This window comes from Cricetulus griseus, chromosome 3 (assembly GCF_003668045.3).
Source record: "Cricetulus griseus strain 17A/GY chromosome 3, alternate assembly CriGri-PICRH-1.0, whole genome shotgun sequence".
In the NCBI taxonomy this organism is placed as follows: Eukaryota; Metazoa; Chordata; class Mammalia; order Rodentia; family Cricetidae; genus Cricetulus; species Cricetulus griseus.
This window is the reverse complement of record NC_048596.1, coordinates 171,963,033-171,983,618: the sequence shown is the minus strand read 5'-3', so window position 1 is coordinate 171,983,618 and position 20,586 is coordinate 171,963,033. Positions and strand designations below refer to the sequence as shown.

At 39.8% G+C, this 20,586-nt stretch overlaps 1 protein-coding gene and 1 non-coding gene across 9 annotated transcripts in view; both read left to right on the top strand.

The window, feature by feature from the left end:
• Nucleotides 1-20,586, top strand: part of Cnot1 (CCR4-NOT transcription complex subunit 1) — an 87,882-nt gene that overhangs the window by 12,089 nt on the left and 55,207 nt on the right. For all 8 annotated transcript variants that reach the window (XM_027405717.2, XM_027405716.2, XM_035442604.1 and 5 more), the window contains exons 2-6: nt 3,197-3,472; nt 18,097-18,204; nt 18,900-18,998; nt 19,643-19,711; nt 19,798-19,852. In XM_027405717.2, coding sequence (XP_027261518.1) covers nt 3,371-3,472; nt 18,097-18,204; nt 18,900-18,998; nt 19,643-19,711; nt 19,798-19,852 — 433 coding nt within the window. In that variant the 5' untranslated portion in view covers nt 3,197-3,370. The remainder of the gene's footprint in view (nt 1-3,196; nt 3,473-18,096; nt 18,205-18,899; nt 18,999-19,642; nt 19,712-19,797; nt 19,853-20,586) is intronic.
• LOC113834700 lies at nt 2,454-2,561 on the top strand. The gene has a single exon (XR_003483435.1). It is a non-coding gene; the product is annotated as a U6 spliceosomal RNA (small nuclear RNA).

Below are 20,586 nucleotides of genomic sequence, written 5' to 3'. Positions count from 1 at the left end.
CCCAAAAGGGGAAGATAGAAGAAAACACCTTGACTTCACCCCTGACTTCCACACACACACCCACACAAAACCTTTCTCTCTGGTTATATTGATTATAGACTACAGAGAACATGAGGAGATAGGATCTGAGAGATTAGTTAGAAGTCTTATCATTGTAATTCTGGTGAGAGACAAAATTTAGATGATCAGATTTAAAGATGGTAGAAACATAGTGGAAGGAGTGGAAGGGAAGATCTTGGTATGGGTAATTTAAGATGTAATAGTATCAGTTGAGATTGGTAAGACTTTGCAGTCATGTAAATAACACCGTGGGAAGGAAGACCAGCCAGCTTTGTTTTTGCTTTTTGTTTTTGTAAACATACTGTGTGTTAGCTATTAGGAAACAATGTAATAAAAATTTGGACATCATGAAGAGAGGCTTGAGCTGGAGGTAGAATTGGAGAGTTAGTGCTGTAGATGGTTTTTAAAATCATAGACTGGGGGGGCTGGAGAGATGGCTCAGAGGTTAAGAGCACTGACTGGTCTTCCAGAGGTCCTGAGTTCAATTCCCACCAACCACATGGTGGCTCACAACCATCTATAATAAGATCTGGTGCCCTCTTCTGGCCTGCAGGCATACATACAGACAGAACACTATACATAATAAATCTTAAAATCAGATACTGAAGTAGATTACTAAGAAAATGAATATAGAGAAGGAAAGGCTGAGATCTCTTATGTGAAATCAAAAGCTGGTAAGGAACCCAAAGAGAGATTATGAATCATTAGAATAAAAAAAGTATAACCATCATCTTGGAGGGAGGGGAGTGGTCACTTTTGTTTTAGGTGGCAGATCACATTTCTTGGTTCACGAAGGATGTATATGGGAGATGGGGATAGCGGGAGTTGTAATTGGTAGTATCTTATGGAGCTAGGGATAGAGTGGTCTATCAGTGATAAACACCCTCAGATATTTGTAATATTCTGTCAAATAATACTGTTCATGTAAAAATATGCTTTGAATATTATTTGGCTGACCATAACTTGCAGAAATAATTAAATTGAGTTTTTAAAATTTTGTGGTGTCTGGAGAGATGACTCAGTGCTTAAGAGCACTGTATGCTCTTCCACAAGACCTGGGTTCGTTCAATTCCAGGCACCCCACATGATGGCTCGAACTATCTGTAGACCAGGAATCAAACTCACAGAAGTAGGCCTACTTCACATCTGATCCTAATTTTTTAAAAATTTTGTTTTGTAGGTGGGGAGGGAGGGAGGGAGGGAGGGAGAGATACAGAGAGAGAGAGACACACAGAGAGAGCATGTGCATGAGCACTCTTAGCATGCCTGCCCCTGCAAAAGCTAGAAGAGGGCAGCAGCAGAATCCTGAAGTTGTAGTTACAGGCAGTTGTGACCTGGCCAATAGTGGGTCATGGGAGTGAAGCACTAGTCTTCTAAAAGAGCAACAAGCCCTTTTAGTTACTGAGTCGTCTTTCCAGTCCCTTTGGACTGTCTTATTTGGCTATATTATATAGTTAGTGTTGTGTACACAAGCCCCGGGGATTCAACCTAGGGCCTTGGGTTGTACTTACTAGGCAAACAGTCTCCCACTAAGCTATTTTCTTTTTTTTAAGAAGTGAATTTTAGTTTTTATCATTTCACATAGCAACCACAGTTCCCCCTCCACAGCCTCCCCTATTTTCTGTTTTTAAAAATTATTTCTGCTGATAAAATTTATTTACATTTTTTAAAAAATTGGGGTGTCTGAATAAAAATAGTCTTTTTGCATTTTTTGAGACAGGGTTTTGTGTAGGCCACATTGGCCTTGAATTCATATAGCTAAGGGTAATCTTGAACTGATTTTCCACACTTAGTAGGAGTACAGTCTTCATCCAGTTTTAAGGTTCAAGATTATTAGTGTGATAAACACTTCATTATTGTTAAGTTTTAATGTAGAGGAACAAGAGTTTGGTCTCCAATGACTGAATGAGGCTACTTTGAACAGACCATAACTTGAGCTCAAGGGTTCCAGTGGCTTTTTCTGGCCTACTCAGGTGTTGATTGTAAATAAATTTTGTAAAAACAACACCTTAATTTATGGCTTAAGTGATAAAAGCTTTTAGTTTGTAATGGAGAAAAGGGTGTGTTTGTTTTTTGTTTCTTTTAGCTGACTAGAGTGGCTGGGGATAAACTAATGAACAACCTGCCATTTTAGCTTTACCACAGTTTAGGTTTTTTTTTTTCTAAATTATTATTATTTTTTGAGACATACTAACTTACTATGTAGTCTTTCCTTGATTGGAACTTAATATGTAGACCAGGCTGGTCTTGAAATCAAGAGATCCTCCTGCCCTTGCCTCCTGAGAGTCTAAATTATTCTTACAAGCACTTTCAGTTTTGTCTTCTGGAGTTACTTGGCTTTCAATTAGCCACTTTAATACACCCTAAAGTACAACTTTAAGATCCACCTGTCTGTGCTGGATTCGGCAGCACATATACTAAAATTGGAACGATACAGAGAAGATTAGCATGGCCCCTGTGCAAGGATGACATGAAAATTAAAAAAAAAAAAAAATCCACCTGTCTGATTCTGAAGCAGTAATGTGGGAATAATCTGAATAAATGGAGTCTTGGGAACCTGTGGGCACTATGGAAAGGGGAGCTTGAAGTGTATAGTGAGTTTGTTTAGTTCTAACTTACACATGATCTCAGCCAAAAGGCTGAGTTAGAGAAGCAGTGTCAAACCCAAATTCTAACCAAGTGTGCTCCCCTTAGTTTTGAAGTTGTTAATTGAAAATGATAAAATGATATCTCAAAAGTTGTAGATTGTGCTGGGCGGTGGTGGCTCACGCCTTCAGTCCCAGCATTCAGGAGGCAGAGGCAGGCGGATCTCTTGTGAGTTGGAGACCAGCCTGGTCTACAAGAGCTAGTTCCAGGACAGCCTCCAAAACCACAGAGAAACCCTGTCTGGAAAAAAACAAAACAAAACAAACAAACAACCCCAAAAGTTGTAGATTGTTTTATTAAATTTAAACTCTTGGAAGATGTTGTCTTTTAATTTAAAATCATGGCATTTTAAAAATCCACAGTGGTTGAGACATATTTTTTTTTCATAATTATTTTTAAAAGTGTTTTTAGTAACATTTTAAATATTGAGAGACATGAAAGTTACTTAATCTTCCCCCCAACTGAAATCTGGAATTTTATTTTTAAACAGGTGCCATGTTTCAGAACAGAGTAAGACACTTGGTAAAGAAGAACTGAAGACATTTTACAGATAACAGAGATAGCCTAATTACAAAGAAAGCATTAACCTGCCTCTGAGGTGACTAAAGGGGAATAATGGTGATTTTGCGCCGGGCTCGGCCGCCTGCTTCCGCCCCAACCAGCAATGAATCTTGACTCGCTCTCGCTGGCCTTGTCTCAAATCAGCTACCTGGTGGACAATTTAACCAAGAAAAACTACCGAGCCAGCCAGCAGGAAATACAGCATGTAAGTATTCTATTCAGAATATACCATTCAAGCAAAAATAAATAGCCAATTGATATTAACTTGGCAATTTATGTGAAGATGTGTAAGAGGTTATAACACTGCTGTGTTTTTGCTTTAATGCAGTACATAAAAGACCTTATACCAGTCTATGAGTATTTTCTTCATTCTTTATTTTTCTATCTTATAAATGAACATGAAGCCAGGTATAAATGGCACTTGAGAAGCAGAGAAAGGCAGGATGGATCTGTGCTTGAGGCCAGTCATGGCTACAAAGAGACCCTGTCTCAAAAACAAACAATATCAAAAAACCCAGTAAAGAAACATGATCTGAGGTCTAGTCCTACCTTTTTTTTCCCTTCAGCATTAAAATGGAACAACTTAGCAGATAAAGTGCTTACTGTGTTTTAAGTGTGAGGATGGGCAATAGGATTCCTTAAGCCCACATAAAAGTTGGGGAAAGTACGGCAACCTTCCTGTAATCTCACCGCTCTGGAGACAGACAGGATCCCAGGGTAATGAAGACTAGACAGATAGCCATAAGTGATGAACTCTGTTCATCAGTCACAGACCCCTCCTCATCGGTAAAGTGAGGAGAGTGATGCAGGAAGACATCTGATACCAACCTTGGATCACAGTCATGATCCTGTAATGGCACGTGTTCCCACATGCTAACAAATATATATGCATGCACTGTTAGTATAAGATGTTCAGTGGTGGAGTGCTTGTTTAGCATGAGTGAGTGCCTGAGTTCAGTAACAGTTTTGATCCACAAGTAAAGACGCTGAGCTCTTATGTTCCATGTTTTGGTTTTTACACCTTTGGAAAAATACCCATGAAATCATCATCATCCCCCACCCTGCTGGAAATAGGACTTTGCAGTTAGAAGCACCTGCTGCTGTTCTTTCAGACAACTAGAATTTGGCTCTAGCACCCACATTGGGTGGCTTACAACTTGCCATAACTCCAGTTCCAGACAATCCGATGTACTTTTTGTGGTTAGACTCACGAACAACAACAAAAAACCTCAGATAATTAAATGCTTGCTTTCTGTAGTATATATTTTATGTGTTAGTATTGAGTGAAGCAGAATTCCTGAATATTGAAGCAAAAAGAGTTTGAGGCCAGCCTGGGCCAAGAACAAAAACCTTAATTCTCTCCTTTCTATATTAGAAATTGTAGTTGATTCATAGGTAGCTAACATAAATGAAATATGTGCTTGATTATCTTAGCCATATCTAAGAAAGGATTTATGCAGCTGTATTTAGTTTTGGTCTTTTATTTTGGGGTATGTGTGCAACAATCGTGGTAGGTTTGCTTTATTTTAAAAGTGTGTAATACATGAATTGGTTAGCCTGCTTCTTCATTTCTACCCACAGGCAATGGATATTGGGTTGTTTTCCTTAACTATCTTCCCAAAGACAATATGTCTGTATATATAGGAAATGGAGATGTATATGTTAGTCTTTTAAAATATGAATGATGCATTTTCCCTCTCCTTTTGTTTTTGGGACAGGGTTTCGCCATGTAACTCTGGCTGGCCTGAACTTTTACACAGATCAAGCTGGCCTTGAACTGCCTGCCTCTGTCTCTCATGCTGGGTTTAAAGGTCTGCACCACCCTGCACCACCACACCAAGCAAATTTTATTTATGAATGTTTTGCCTGGAGCATACATGTGTACTCTGTGCTTACCTAGTGCCTTTGGAGAGCACAAAGGAGCCTTTGGTGGTTGTGTGCCTCCATGGGGGTGCTGGGAACCAAATTTGGGTCCTCTGCAGTAGATGCTCTGAACCACTCAGTCCTCTCTTCAGTTGTGAATAGTCAAATCTTCTGACAACTATTCAGAGAAGACTCATTTCTAGTTTCCTTGGTTTGGATTAATTTTGAAAGTTATATGCCCTGAGCATTGTGGTACATGTATCTAATCCCAGCTTTTAGGAGGCAGAGGCAGGAGGATCGCTGAGGTCAGGCTAGCCTGATCTACAGAGGGAGTTCAGGACAGCTAGGGCTAAAGATAAACTCTGCCTGGAAAACCACCTCCCCATCAAAGAAAGTCCAACCCATTAAGCATCTATTTTGGGCATGTTTACCTATTAAGCATCTGCTTTGTCTTGCATGTTTACCTTTTTTTTATTATAAAGAATTCATCTCATTTTTAGGGGGATGTGGTACCCCAGCTCACCTGGGGAGGTCAGAGGACAACTTGAAGGAGATAGTTCTGTTCTTCCACCATGTGGGTCTCAGGAATTGAACTCAAGCTGCTCAGCCATCTGGGCCCAACAGTTAGCTTTTAATTTTGTTTATTTTGAGACAGGGTCTCACTATGTATTCCTGGCTCTGCCTCCCATGTGTTGGCATTTAAGGCATGTACCACAATGCTTGGTACATTTACATTTATTCATGTAAATTTTAAGCTTTTTTTCTTTTTTTTTTTTTTAACTTAAATCGATCTCACTGTATTCTCAGGTTGGACTTGAACTTGGACTCCCTCTTGTTCCTCAGCCTTCCAAGAATCGGGGTGATAGGTGCACAACACTAAACCTGACTAACCTAACAACTTTTTATTAAAGTAAAATGTATATACAGGTCAGAAGTCATGTGCAAGTGGATTTTTATTAAGTGAGCATCTGTTTAGTAGTATTGAAACAACTCAAGCCTAGTGACTTCAACTGGCTTTCCTCTCAGTTACTGAACACAGCAGCTATGGCTCAGTTCTCCCTTCCTTCCTTCCTTCCTTCCTTCCTTCCTTCCTTCCTTCCTTCCTTCCTCCTTCCCTTCCTTCCTTCCTTCCTTTCTTTTTTTTTCTTTTCTCTGTTTTTGGAGACAGGATTTGTCTGTGACTTTGGAGGGTGTCCTGTAACTAGCTCTTGTAGACCAGGCTGGCCTCTGCCTCCCAAGTGCTGGGATTAAAGGCTTGCGCCACTACTGCCCCGCTCAGTTCTCCATTTCTAGGTGTGTGTTTTGGTTTATCACAAGACATGTATCTTAATATCTCCATATTGGAAACAACCTAAGAATCCATCAGTGGTATTCTGTAAGTATTGAAACTATTGTTTTGGACAGCATAGGTGGCTCTTAGGAGGTTAATGAGAAAATGCTAAGCATTTTGGCATTTTAGTCATTCTATGTGTAGAGTCAGTTTACCTGTTTTCATAGTAACAGGTTTAAAGGAAAACAAACATTTGTAAATAGTATTTGGGAATTTAGACGTAGTTCTCTCAAAAGCTTCTTGCTCTTTGGGAGTGCTGTCAAATCCAAGGGGATCCTAAGAAAACCCAGAAACCTGGCCAAATCATGGCTGTGGTAGTCTCAGCTGTTTTGGATGTTGGATCACCTGGGCCACTGCTTAAGGGAGGGGGTCTTGCTTGATCAAACCATATTACTGTGGAAGGAATCCACAGCTTTTCATGTTCCTGGAAACAAAAACAACCTCTTTTCCGAAGTAACATGTCCTTAGACTAAAATTTTGAAGTCAAGACATTTTTAAAATATATAGGTTGGATTAATCCAGCAGCATTTATAATCAAATGTCTTTTAGCCACTGTTGCTTCTAACAATTCAAAGACAACACAATAACATACAGTATCCAAACTGTGTATTTTCCATCTTTACGTAGCTCTTTTTTTTTTTCTTCTTAACTCTATTATTTTATTTTTTAGTTTTTTTGAGACAGAGTTTCTCTGTGTGTTTTTGCCTGTCCTGAAATTTACTCTGTAAACCAGGCTGAACTTGAAATCACAGAGAGATCCTCCTGCCTGTCTCTGCCTCCTGAAAGCTGGGTTTAAAGGCATGTGCCATCACACCCAGCTACTCTATTTCTTTATAAAGGGCTTTTTCTATCCTTTTTCTTTTCTCTTCCAAGCCTACATATATTTTTAAACACTGTATACTGTTCAGAGGCTTTTCATCTGTATCAGTCTTTACTGTATTTCTCTTTAATCTGCTAAACAGCATGGTTAAGATTAAAGCGGAGGCTGGCCCTGCTGTATTTCTTGTCTTTTGGAGAGTAGCTAGCTTTATAGTGGAGTAGTGGGTAGGAGCCATGGGTATTGCCACAACTCTGCAGAGTTTCTAGGTCCATGCCACCACCAAGAAGCATGCTGCTGGCTGCTCGTAAACATCATTTAATTGTTTGATAGCAGGGCCTCTTAAAAGAACCATGAGGTTTTTGTCACTAACATGAGTCAGGAGGCCTCTCTTAAAGGAGCTGAGAGCCAATGTTTACCTATAGCAAACAGAGCCCACCCAAGAAAATGCAGGGACATCCCCCATCAGTATTGCTTTTGATGTGATTTAATGGCAGTTTCTCACATTCTTTTTAACACTTTAATGTTTTTTTGAATTAAGTTTTTTATACAATATATTTTTAAAATAATTCTATGTTTATTTCTTTTGTATTTATAAGTGTTTTGCTTACGTTTGTCTATGTACCACATATGTTACCTAGTGTCTGTGGAAACCAGAAAGCATTAGGTTCCCCTGGAACTGTAGGTATGAATGGTTGTGAGTCATCATGTGGGTCCTGGGAATTGAATCCTGGTCTTCTGCAAAATTGCTGAGCCATTTCTTAAACCCCTTCATACAATATATTTTAATAATGTTCTTTCCCCAGCCCCAGTTCTCATCCTTATGGCAGTCTCATTAGGGTAGTTAGCGTTGTCTCTGCCTCTTGAGTGTTGGGATTAAAGGTGTATACCACCACATCTGGCACACTTTTTAATTTTTAAAAGTATTATATACTTTTCCTGCTTGTGTTTCTGTAGTGTGTGCATGCCTGGGGCCTATGGAGGCTAGAAGAGGTTATAGAAACTTTTGGAACGTGAGTTCCAGGTGGTTGTTAGCTGTTGTAGGTGCTTGGAATTGAATCTTCTACTAGAATATCCAATGCTCTTAGCTGCCAAGCCATCTCTCCAGCCCTAATTTGGTTTTTTTGAGTCTCACTGTAGCTTCAAATTGGTTATGCATATGCACCTATGATGCCTACTGTACAAACCTTGTATGGATATCTTACTGTTCACTTGAAACCGTGCCTGTGATATAGGTTGAGAATGTATTCTCTGGAAGCAGGTATGAGAATTTGGAAAGTAGGATAAAAATAATGTGTCAACTCTGTATAGATTAGGATGGGATGACAACAGGATGGGATGAGACTGGGGAATCTACACTTTTGCTGAGGAACTTGTGGTTTAGCCCTGATTAACCTGGATTAATGCTAGGCTATGACAGCACACGCCTTTAATCCCAGCACCCAGGAGGCAAAGGCAGGCTGATCTCTGAGTTCTTTTTTTTTTTTTTAATTTTTATTTTATTTTATTAGTTCAAATTAGGAACAAGCTTGCTTCAGATGTCAATCCCTTCTCCCCCCCCCAACATCCCACCTGCCCCTAGCCATACCCCCTCCACTCCCCAGGCAGGGTAAGGCCCTTAAAAGGGGCTCCCCAAAGTCTACCACATCATCCTGGGCCAGGCCTAGGCCCTTCCCCATGTGTCCAGGTCAAGAGAGCATACCTTCATATGGGATGGGTTCTCAAAATCACTTCTTATTCTTTTTTTGTTTTTAAGACCTTACATATTTAATACAGTGCGTTACCCCTGTACAAAGGGAAAGTTCAACATTTCCAGAACAGTATGGCTGTTAATTTTTGTACAATGCCAACTGAATTAGGTAAACTGGGATACTTTGATCTCTGTGGATTCTAAGGCCAACCTAGTCTACAGAGTGAGTTCAGGACAGCCAAGGCTACATAAACTCTCTCTCAGAAAAACCACCCACCCACCCACGGACTCAACCAACCAAATAAATAAATAAATACATAGATTAACATTGTATGTTAACTTCTAAGTCATATATTACAGGTGTACCACCGTGGGCTCAAAGGGCTAGACCATGTTTATATCCCTGCTGGATGAAGGCTGCCCCAGAGGGGATTGTTTTTAGGTATTGACATTCTGCAACTGAGGCAAATCATGGAGAAGCTGATTATTGGCTACCAGAAATGGTTTGGAGGTCAGAATCTAGTGACACGAGCAATGCCCTACATGTATTTTATAATCAGTTTTCCTTATAAGTTCTTGAGGTCTAAGAATGTTTTTGTCTCCTATGCCTGACATTTAGTTATGTGGTCAGATAAATCCATGATAAAAGAAGGAATGAATTACTTAAGATTTAATATTTATTGTGTGCGCCCCCCCCCCCCCAGGGTTTCTCTGTAGGTTTGGAGCCTGTTCTGGAACTAGACCAGGCTGGCCTGGAACTCACAGAAATCTACATGCCTCTGCCTCCCGAGTGCTGTGATTAAAGGCGTGTGCCACCACTGCTCAGCAAGGTTTATATTTATGTGTATATGTTTGTCTTCGTGAGTTTTATGTGTACCATGTGCATGCAGAAGCCTATTGAGGCCAGAAGAGGAAATCAGAGTCCCTGGACCTGGAGTTAGAAGTGGTTGCTGGGGACTGAATCCAAGTACTCTGAGAGCAGTAAGCACTTTTAGCCACTGATTCATTTCCTCAGTCCCGAATACATTATTTAATCATTTATTTTGTGTTTTTGTTTTAGATAGTTTTTCTGTTTATTCTAAGATGGCCTTGAACTGGGATTACAGGAATGTGATACCATGTCTAGGTCGAGTAATTAAACTTGAAGATAAAATATAAAAATTATTTCATTTGATGGCTGAGGTTTTAGAGTGTGCACAGATACTATGATACATAAATTCTGTGGCTTCAGTAGTGCCTTTGTGCCCTTGCATGTAACCTCTTTTAACACCTAGAGATTAGGAATTTAGATCTGGGATGGTGTCAAAGTTCTCATTCTTGACATCTTGCTTATTTCCTTTGGTGAAGGTCAGTAAAGCTTCTTGCAAATCTTGAGACACTTAGTACCATTTTATGAAACTGATGCTCTCCCTATTATTCAAGGAGGTCAGGTAAATTTTATTGCTGGTTGACTGTGGTTAGGTCTAATCAGGCTTAATAACTTGTCTAGGATGTTTTCCTTATGTGGTTTTACCTACTGACAAATGGAAAGGGGATTTTAGTGAATTTGTTAGATACATCTACTAATGTCAATTAATTAGTATTTCAACATCTTACAGATGAGAAAAGAAACTTGCCTCCCTCCTAGGTGAGATTTCTGTGACTTTATTCAATGATTAACATTGTAATCATTCTTTTAAAGTGATTGTTTGGAGGCATGGCATGGTGATTCAGTAGTTAAGAGCACTTGTTGGCACTTACAAAGGACCTAGGTTAGGTTCCCAGCACCCACAAGGTGCTTCACAACCATCTCTAACTCCCATTTTCAGGGGATCTCATACTCTCTTTTGATATCTAAGGGCACCAGCATGCATGTGGATGCAAGGAAAGCACTCATCAAATAATTAAGTCTAAAAAAAACGGGGGGGGGGGCAGTGTGATGGTTCAGTAGATAAAGGTGCTTGCAAAAAATGTGCCAATCCCTGGAATTTATTAAGTGTAGGAGAGAACTAACTTTACAAAGTTCTCTTCTGACCTCCATATGTGTCCTTTTTCATGCCCACCCCCAATCAGGTGTGCATAGCACAATAATAAATTTAATTAAAAAAATTGGGACTAAGGGATAGCTCAGTGATAAGTACTTTTTAGCTAGCATGGTTTGACGACCTGCGATAGAGCCCCTGTACCACAGCATAAAAAAAAAATACTGGTTGTATTTTTAAATCATAAAGAATTTAAGACAGAACCCAGAACCTTGAAATAAAGTCCTTTTTCCTATTGAGCTCCCCCCCCACTCCTTAATTGAGTTTAAATCTAGAGCCTGCAGTTTGCTAGGCAAACAACACATTGCCATTAAGTTGTATCCTCAATATGCTTTAATGCTTTTCTTCTCCCCTCTGTGCTTTCTCATTTTCCTAAGTGCTAGGATTATAGGTGTTTCCACCACACCTGGCTGGGTTTTTGTTTTTTTCCCCAAACCACAGTCCAATTTTATTTACACCATTTGCAGATCATTAGGGTTAAACAATAGGTGTTGGAATGGGAGGTTGAAGGTCATGGAGGTTGTAGAAAGAAAGGAAGTGATGGTGAAGATGGACAAGACCCTCCTCCAGTATTGTGTTACCCCCCCCCAATGTTCTTGGGCGGGGAGAGCAGGTGAGGCTGCTTCCTTCAGGGTTTGGGTTTGAAGACAAGTTTGATAAGACCTGCCAGCCTCACCACACCCACAGACATGGAACCAATAGTTGCCATGTCTACTAGTCCATCTTACTTCATGTCTTTGTCAGTGACTGGTTGTTCTGGGTGTGTGTGTGTGTGTGTGGGTGTGTGTGTGTGGGTGTGTGGGTGTGGGTGTGGGTGTTGTCCCTGCAGGTATCACTCAGGAAATCGAAACCTTTGAAGTGATGAGAATGAAAACCTGGTGAAGATTGACTTCCTCAACCTGGATCAGGCTTCAGGGATTTATTCCTGATGTATTTAAACTCAGTATAATTTGGAAAAAGTCTTCTGGTGTAATACAGTGTCCCCATTGCACAATGAAGTGTAATTATATTGAAACTTGACTCAGGGTACATGTGGTTTCCTTCAAGAAGATGGGTTCAAGAGATAGCTACCTGCACTAGCTTAAGAGCCCAAAGGTCTGGCTAGATCTCTGTCATACAGATAGCATTAGAGGTCGTTTGGGCTATTAGCCACCTCTGGTCCTGGTTGTGGTGCTTGGGGGGTGGTGGTGGTAGGTCTTGATATGGCCTGGCCCAACGGATAACACAAATCTAGCCTGTTATTCATGTCCAGTTCTCAGCTTTCTGGATGGAAGAACAGGTTTTTCATCTTTGCCATTGGAAAGATTAATTTTATATGATTAGCATTCCTGTGGGTGCTAGGACCTTCATGCTGTGTTTCCAACATTCTGGGGCTCAGTTTGCCCCAGTCCTTGCACATACTTTAGAGCAGTGGTTGTTAACCTTTCTAATGTTGGAACCGTTTATTACAATTCCTCACATTGTGTGACACCACCCCCCCAAAAAATTACTGTGTTGCTGCTAAATAGCTGTGATTTTGCTACGGTTATAAACCTTAATGTAAATGTTTGATATGCAGGATATCTAAAATGCAACTCTGAGGGAGTGGAGACATACAGGTTGAGAACTTCTGCTTTAGAGCCTTTTCATATTGAGGTGGTACTGCTCGCCGTCAAGTAGAAGTAATCTCTTGACTCCCTTTGGGCAACAGCTCTTCCAGCAGCATAATGCCTCTGTGTATGTTGTTGTTGTATTTCCTTCGCACCAGACACCAGGCATACTCAAACCGTGTGCTTTTGGACACTGAGCCAGCTGTTTGCTCAAACTGAAACTTGCGTTCAGAATTCTTCAGATCCTTCACAGAGAGCAGCTCATTCAGCATGACCTCCATAGCCAACACCCCTGCAAGCCTCACACTGGTCTCTTGGTTTCTCTTTTAAAAATGCTGATTTATGATTATATTCTTAAATGATATTAACACTATTTATTCATTTTTTAAAAATTTGATGTGTGGGTATTTAGTGACCAGGCTGGTCTTGAGCTCACAACAACTCCTACCTCAGCTTCACCTGATTTGAAGGCTAGTCAAAGTATTAACAATATAAACCCATATTTACCTATTATCTAACTTTTATTTCAAGACATAATCTTTTTTTATCTGGCCCATTTGCCCTCCCTCCTTCCCTCCATCCCTCCTCTCTCTGTCTTCCCCCCTTTCCCCATCTCTCTTTTTTTGTCATGGTAGGGATTAAACCCTGGTCACAGCTTTTTTTTTGGAGGGGATCTTAGATGTTTTTTTGGCTGCCCTTGAACTAAGAGCTCAAGTGATCCTCTTTAGTATCCTAAATAGCTGGGGATACAGAAATATGCTACTGTACTTGTCTTCTGTGTTTTAAAAAATGTAATAAGAAATTTAAATTAGATTTATTCAGCAAGGTGTAGTGTAATGGTCCATGCCTTTAATTCTAGCACTTGGGAGGCAGCAGAGGCTGCCAAACGTCTTTGAGTTCCAGGACATCCTAGTCTAGAGTTCCAGGATAACCAGAGCTACATAGTGAGACATTTATCTCAAAAAGAAAAAAATAAATTACATTTATTTATGCCATTTTTACATTATGTGGAGGTTGATTGCATGTGCCCCAGTGATTATGGTGGTCAGAGGATAGTTTGCAGGAGTTGGTTTTCTCTTTGCACTAGGTGGGTCCAGATGTTGAACTTGGGATTTGTCAGGCTTGGTAGCAAGCATCTTAATTGCAAAGCCATCTTGCCAGCCTAAAATATCAATGATATTTAATCATAGTCATTTAACATTCATATTTCTCCTGTTTGTTTTATGTTAAAAGTTGGTGGTGAGGGATTTGGTGCTTAGGATAGAATCTGGGAGTTTGTGCTTGCCAGACAAGTGTGCTGCTACTGAGCCATATTTCCAGCTGCCTTGACCCTGCTTGTGTATGTGTGGTTTGAGATAGGATCTCACTATGTAGCCCTGGCTGATGTGAACTCGATAGAAATTTGCTCACCTTTGCTTCCCGAGTACTCTGACTTTTTGTTTGAGATACAGTTCCTTCCAGATGTTTATTTTCTTGTAGTTTTGTAATTATTGCTACTCATTCTTTTTCAATATGAAATGCCTATAGCAGGTGCTTGTGGGTTAAGTGCTGATATATATAAAGACCTGAGTTAGGATTCCCATCGGCCATGTAAAGAGTTGGGCTTAATAGTTTAATAGGTACATGCTTTTATAATCCTGGCAGGAGGAGCTGTCTCCTGGCAGGAGACAGGTGGATGCTGCAGAGCTCACTTGCCAGTTGGCAAGCTGTGTACGTAGAAGGGAAGGCTCTCTGACCTCTACACAAATGGCATACACTGATATGCACACATGCACACATACATGCATACTCACATACAGAAAAAAAAAGGCCAGCAAAATGGCTCAGCAAAAAAAGTACTTGCTGCCAAACCTGAGAACCTGAATTTGGGTCCACAGAATCCTACGTGGTAGAAGGAGAGAACCAACTGCCACATGCATACTGTGGTTCGCCCACATCTACTCACACCCCACAACTCATATAAAGTAATGTTATGTGCTGTTTAAAAATTGCTCAAAGCCGGGCTGGAGAGAGGGCTCAGAGGTTAAGAGCACCGACTGTTCTTCCAGAGGTCCTGAGTTCAATTCCCAGCAACCACATGGTGGCTCACAACCATCTGTAATGAGATCTGGTGCCCTCTTCCAGCCTGCAGGTGTACATGCAGGCAGAACATTGTATACATAATAAACTTTAAAAAAAAAATTGCTCAAAGCCTCCTGCCTATACTACATTCATTTTAAGTGGCTTGTTGAGCTTTCTGCTCTCTACTGTTAAACTGAAACACCATCCCTATGGGCTTTATTGTGGAGGGTTTTTTTGTTGTTGTTTTTGTTTTTGGAGACATGATCTCTGTTTATTTCTCTGGAACTCATCATGTATGCCAGGGTAGTCTCATTCACAGAGCTTCTTCTGCCTCCCAAGTGCTGGGATTGAATGTGTATGTTCTAGAAGGGAAAGTCCATGATGGTAGAGAAGGCATGGCAGCAAGTGGCCTGAACAGGAAGCTGAGAGATTACATTTCCATCCAAATAATGGGACACAGAAAGTGAACTGGAAGTGTGGAGGTTTGGGGGGGTATTACAAACTTAAAGCCTGTACTCAGAGACATACTTCCTCCAGCAAGAAGCTGTGCAACCTAAATGTTCCATAGCCCTCCAAATAACATACCACGGTGCAGGCACAGTTTGAGGACAGCGTCCACCTTGTAGCTACTGGGAGTAACTCAGATTGGTTAAGGTTGGTGTCAAGTACCCACTGAGCCATCTCATTAGCCCAGGGTAGTTTTTCCTGATGTCTACATTTTAAAAATAGGGAAAATGGAAAGGAAACTAAAGTCACACAATTTAGTCAACTGTCATATCTTTACCATAACACAGGAAAACAATAGACTTGGACTAAAAGTCTAAATTGTTTTATAGCTGTTTAGTTTTACTTTCTTGTAGTTTTAAGTACCTGCCTTATTCAGCAATGCATTTTGTCAGTTTTTGAAGATAACGTAAGGAAGTTCAATATTATATATAATCCAAAAATTAATATAATTCCTAACCCGAAGTAGGTAGTTATGTATTTTATTGATCACTTACTTAATTTAGTTTGATCAGAGTTTCAATCTAGATACCTAGAAATTGAAGGCCTCTTGATTCCTTTTCCTTAGTGCTGGCATTACAAGCAAGTGCGCCATGCTCAGATATTTGTAATGCCTTTTTTGGAATTTTATTTATTTTATTTTTTTTTTGCTTTTGGAGACAGGGTTACTCTGCTTTGGAGCCTGTCCTAGAACTCACTCTGTAGACCAAGCTGGCCTCGAACTCACAGAGATCCTGCCTCCTGAGTGCTGGTATTAAAGGCGTGTGCCACAAACACCTGGCTTAATTTTATTATTTTTTGAGATAATCTAATTACATCATTTCTCCCCTCAAGCCTCCTAAATACCCCTCCTTGCTCCTTCAAATTCATGTCCTCTTTTACTCATTGTTACTACATATCCGTATATATGTATACATAATTCTAAAAGTACAACCTGCTCAGTCTGTATAATGTTACTTGCATATATATTTTCATGACTGACCATTTGATATTGGATAACCATTTGGTGTGCTCTTTTGTTTTAGGCAGAGTCTTATGTAGGCCTCACTGGCCTTAAGCGTGCTATGTACATGAGGATGGTCTTAAATTTTCAGTATTTCTGCATCTGTTTCCCTAATTACTGGGATTATAGACGTGCTACCATGTTTGCCTTGTTTTTAATGTCTTTAATATTTACATATTAAAGATTTATTTACTTGTTCATGTATATGTGGACATAGGGAGGGCAGATGAAAATGTCACATCCCTCAAGCTGGAGTTACAGGTAGTTGTCAGCTCAACTTGTGTGGGTGCTGGTAAGAGAACTTGGTCCTCTAAAAGAGTAATATAGATATAAATAGATCCTCTTAACTGGTAAGTTGTCTTTCCAGCCCTTAAATAGTACCTTTCTGTTCTTGGAGTTTCATTTATATAATATATACTGATCATTTCCACCCACCACTACCTTCCTCCAACTACCCTTAGTTCCCCCATCCCATCTTCCTCCCAGAATCATGGTGGTTTATTTTGCAGCAGTCATTGTTTTTTTTTTAATATTTTATTTATTTATTATGTATACAACATTCTGCTTCCATGTGTATCTGCACTAGATCTCATAACGGATGGTTGTAAGCCACCATGTGGTTTGCTGGGAATTGAACTCAGGACCTCTGGAAGAGCAGTCAGTGCTCGTAACCTCTGAGCCATCTCTCCAGCCCTGCTGTAGTCTTATGGTTGGGGGTCAAAACAGGAGGAACTGTAATAAAGAGTTGCACCATTGTGAAGGTTGACGACTACTACATTAGGACATGAGCTACCGCTCCCCAGTGGGGAGCAACACTTTTATCTCTTAGCCACCAACTGCCAGTAGTTCCTTCCTGGAGTATTTTGGTATCTTATAGCAGCATCAAACAAATATAACTGTTTACCCACAAAGTTTGTTAGGCTCTTTTATAGAATATGGAGATTCCCCGATCTCCTGCAACTTAAAAAAGCAATTATCAAGTAAGAGTAAATGCTGTGAAGAAAAGCAGAGCCAGAGCCAAATCATGGGTAGTGGAGGTGGGGCGGGTGCTGTTTTAGACAAGTAGTTAGAGAAGGTGAGAACAGGCTTGCCTGAAGGAACTTTGGCAGTTAGAGGTATTAGGCACAACCATTGGAAAGTTGCAGTTCAGCATTTAAGTCACTGAAGCTGTCTGCAGCTCCATTTAGATCTGGCCATGTAAGGTATTTGTCAGTTGGTTGGTAAAGGAAATTTGAATTATGAAATTTTTGCTGTAAAACTGTTAAATAGAAAACCCCATTTGATGACATTTGGTAAAAAAACAAACAAAAAAAACCCAGTACGTTACGTTTGATGTAAATATTGACATGCTAAGTGATGTGGTTTAATTGCTGGTAGGTTTTGTGTTCATTTAGCCTATTCAAAAAGAATAAATTTAAAAGTGATCATTACATACAGGTATTTCTACTTAAGTAATCCTAAAATTTACTTTGTTTTTGCAAACAGGGTCTTCTGCCACCCAGACTGTCTTAAATTTTCTCTGTAGCTTGAGGCTGGCTTGAAATCCTGAATGACTTACCGTTCTTTGAATCCCAAGAGCTAGGATTATAGGGCTTTGACACTAGGCTCAGCAGTAAAATTTTTTTGTTTTTGTTTTTTTGAGACAGGGTTTCTCTGTGGCTTTGGAGGCTGTCCTGGAACTAGCTCTTGTAGACCAGGCTAGTCTCGAACTCACAGGGATCTGCCTGCCTCTGCCTTCTGAGTGCTGGGATTAAAGGCGTGCACCACCCTGCCCGGCTAACTCAGCAGTGATTTCTATAAATATTGCTATAAATTTTACTTCAGAGGCTTATTTTCCTAGAACTCTACTTGTAAGATCCAAAGTGTCATGCATACTTGACAAGTGCTACTATATCTCTAGTCCTTATTTTTTTCCCAAACCCTCCTTTAAACTTATATTTTTGTGTTTCAGATTGTGAATCGGCACGGTCCTGAGGCAGACAGGCATTTATTACGCTGTCTATTTTCACATGTGGATTTCAGTGGCGATGGTAAAAGCAGTGGCAAAGATTTCCATCAGGTATTTGGGGATTACAGAGTTTATGTCTATTATCCCCAATCATTTTGTAAATTTGTAGTTTAGGGCATAGTATATGAACACTATTTACAAGATAACATCCAGAACATAATCTTACAAGGGTAACTAAGAGGTATTGGGAATTCTTTTCTGCCATACTGAAGACAGTCTAATTTAGGATTATTGAGCTGCTGCTGGATCTGCCTTTTGAAGAAAACATGAATGGTAGGGAGGGCCTGCTTGACAAGGCAGATGTTATTCATGGAATCTCTTTGACTTGATTTCTGTCTTGTCAAAGTTAATTAGGATACTTACTGTTTGTGACTTACTAACAGACTCTAATCAGGATATTTTGATTGAACACTTGTTGCTGATAAAGTTTACATAGTTAAGTGGGATTTTTAAAGAACTGGTTTCTTTTGTTTGTTCTTCACGGCCGGGTTTCTCTATGAAACAGCCCTGGCTGACCTAAAACTCACTTTGTAGACCAGGCTGGCCTTTGAACTCACAGAAATCCGCCTGTCTTTGCTTTCCAAGCGCTGGGATCAAAAGTGTGCCACCACTGCCCAGCACTAAAGAGCTGATTTTGGTAGTAAAACTGTATATCATCTGATGTTCATAGGTTCTCTTTTCCTTATTTATGTGAGGTGATGGTTAATGCTAATAGTTCTTTTTTTATTTTTATTTTTTTTATGAAGACACAGTTTCTGATTCAGGAGTGTGCCTCGCTGATTACAAAGCCAAATTTTATCTCAACATTGTCCTATGCCATTGATAATCCTTTGCACTACCAGAAGGTTAGTATAATTTTATCTCTAATTGTGATAATATCTGTCTATCCCTTTTATTTTTGAAGCAGGGTCTTTCTGTGTAATCCAGGCCATTCTTCTGTCTCAGTCTTCTCATTCATTGCTGGGCTATTGTAGGCATAATATGGAGATACTTAAAATGACTTTTGTGGTTTTGATGTTTGTGGTTTTGATGTTTGTGGTTTTGATGTTTGTTTTGCTTTGCCCTTTAAAGAACTGGTCTCTATGTATGTAGTTTTAGCTGTCCTAGAAGTCGTACTGTATAGACCAGGCTGCTTTGAACTCCCTACCTGACTGTATGGCTCAGGAGTATCAGAAGTAAAAGCAGGTGCTACCACACCTGTACTTTTTTTTAATAGTACCATAACTTAATTCGAAAGATTGCCTTTCTTTTGTAGCTTTATGAGAGAATCAAGGCAATTGTTTGGTAATCATGGAAACTTAGTAAAACCAGATTTGGGTCAGTGTTTAAGTTTGTTAGTCTACAGTTCTAGAATATAATGCATTGTAGCTCAGAATTATGTTATGAGTATATTGTGTCATAACTGGATGAACTAATACTTTAAAAACTTCAAAAAAATTATTGTTTAAAAAAAAAACCCAAAAGTTGAATCTTAAAATTTATGTTTCAGAGTTTAAAGCCTGCACCCCATTTATTTGCCCAGCTGAGTAAAGTTCTCAAGTTAAGTAAAGTACAAGAGGTAAGTGTTTTGAGAAAAGAGATGTAGGTAGAAATGAAAGTTAAAAACCATTTGACGCTTGTTAATATAACTTCTTCTCGTTTCAGGTAATTTTTGGTCTTGCCCTTTTGAATTCTTCTAGCTCAGATCTCAGGGGTTTTGGTAAGTAATACTGAATATAAGATTCTTTCTTGGCTGCTTTTTAAATTCATTTTGTCTGTTATTAGGGGTCAAATCCAGGGTTTTGGACATGTTAGGCAAAATCCGCACATTTCTGGATTCTTAAGTAGATTTTTGTTGTTTTAAAGTTTTACTTATGCATGTTTTGTGTACATGGAAGTGCATCATGTGTATACCTGGTGCTTGAAGAGGCCAGAAAAAAAGTGTCACATCCTCTGGGAGTAGTTAAGAGATGGCATATACATGGTGGGAACTGAACTTCTGGGTCCTCTGAAAGAGTAACAAGTATTTTTAACTGCTCTCTCTCCAGTTCTTGTTCTTGTTTTTAAGACAAAGTTGTGCTTATATAGCTGGCCTCAAACTCACTACCTTCTAAGTGTTGAGATTGCAGGCATGGGCTATGATGTCTGGAGCTCTGGCTATTGTAACAACTCCCAGTGTAAGCCAGGCTGGCCTCAAAACTCAAGAGATCCACCTGTCTCTGCCTCATGAGTGCTGGGATTGAAGGCATATACCATCATATCCTGCTCTAGCCCTGGTTCTTTAACATAAGATTCTATGGTGTTAGTTGCATTTGCATTATTGTATGACTGCTTTCAGAGGTTTTTCATCGGAATTTTTTGTTTTTGTTTTTGAGACAAGGTTTTTCTGCTTTAACAGCCCTGGCTGTCCTGAAACTCATTCTGTAGACCAGACTGGCCTCAAACTTACAAGAG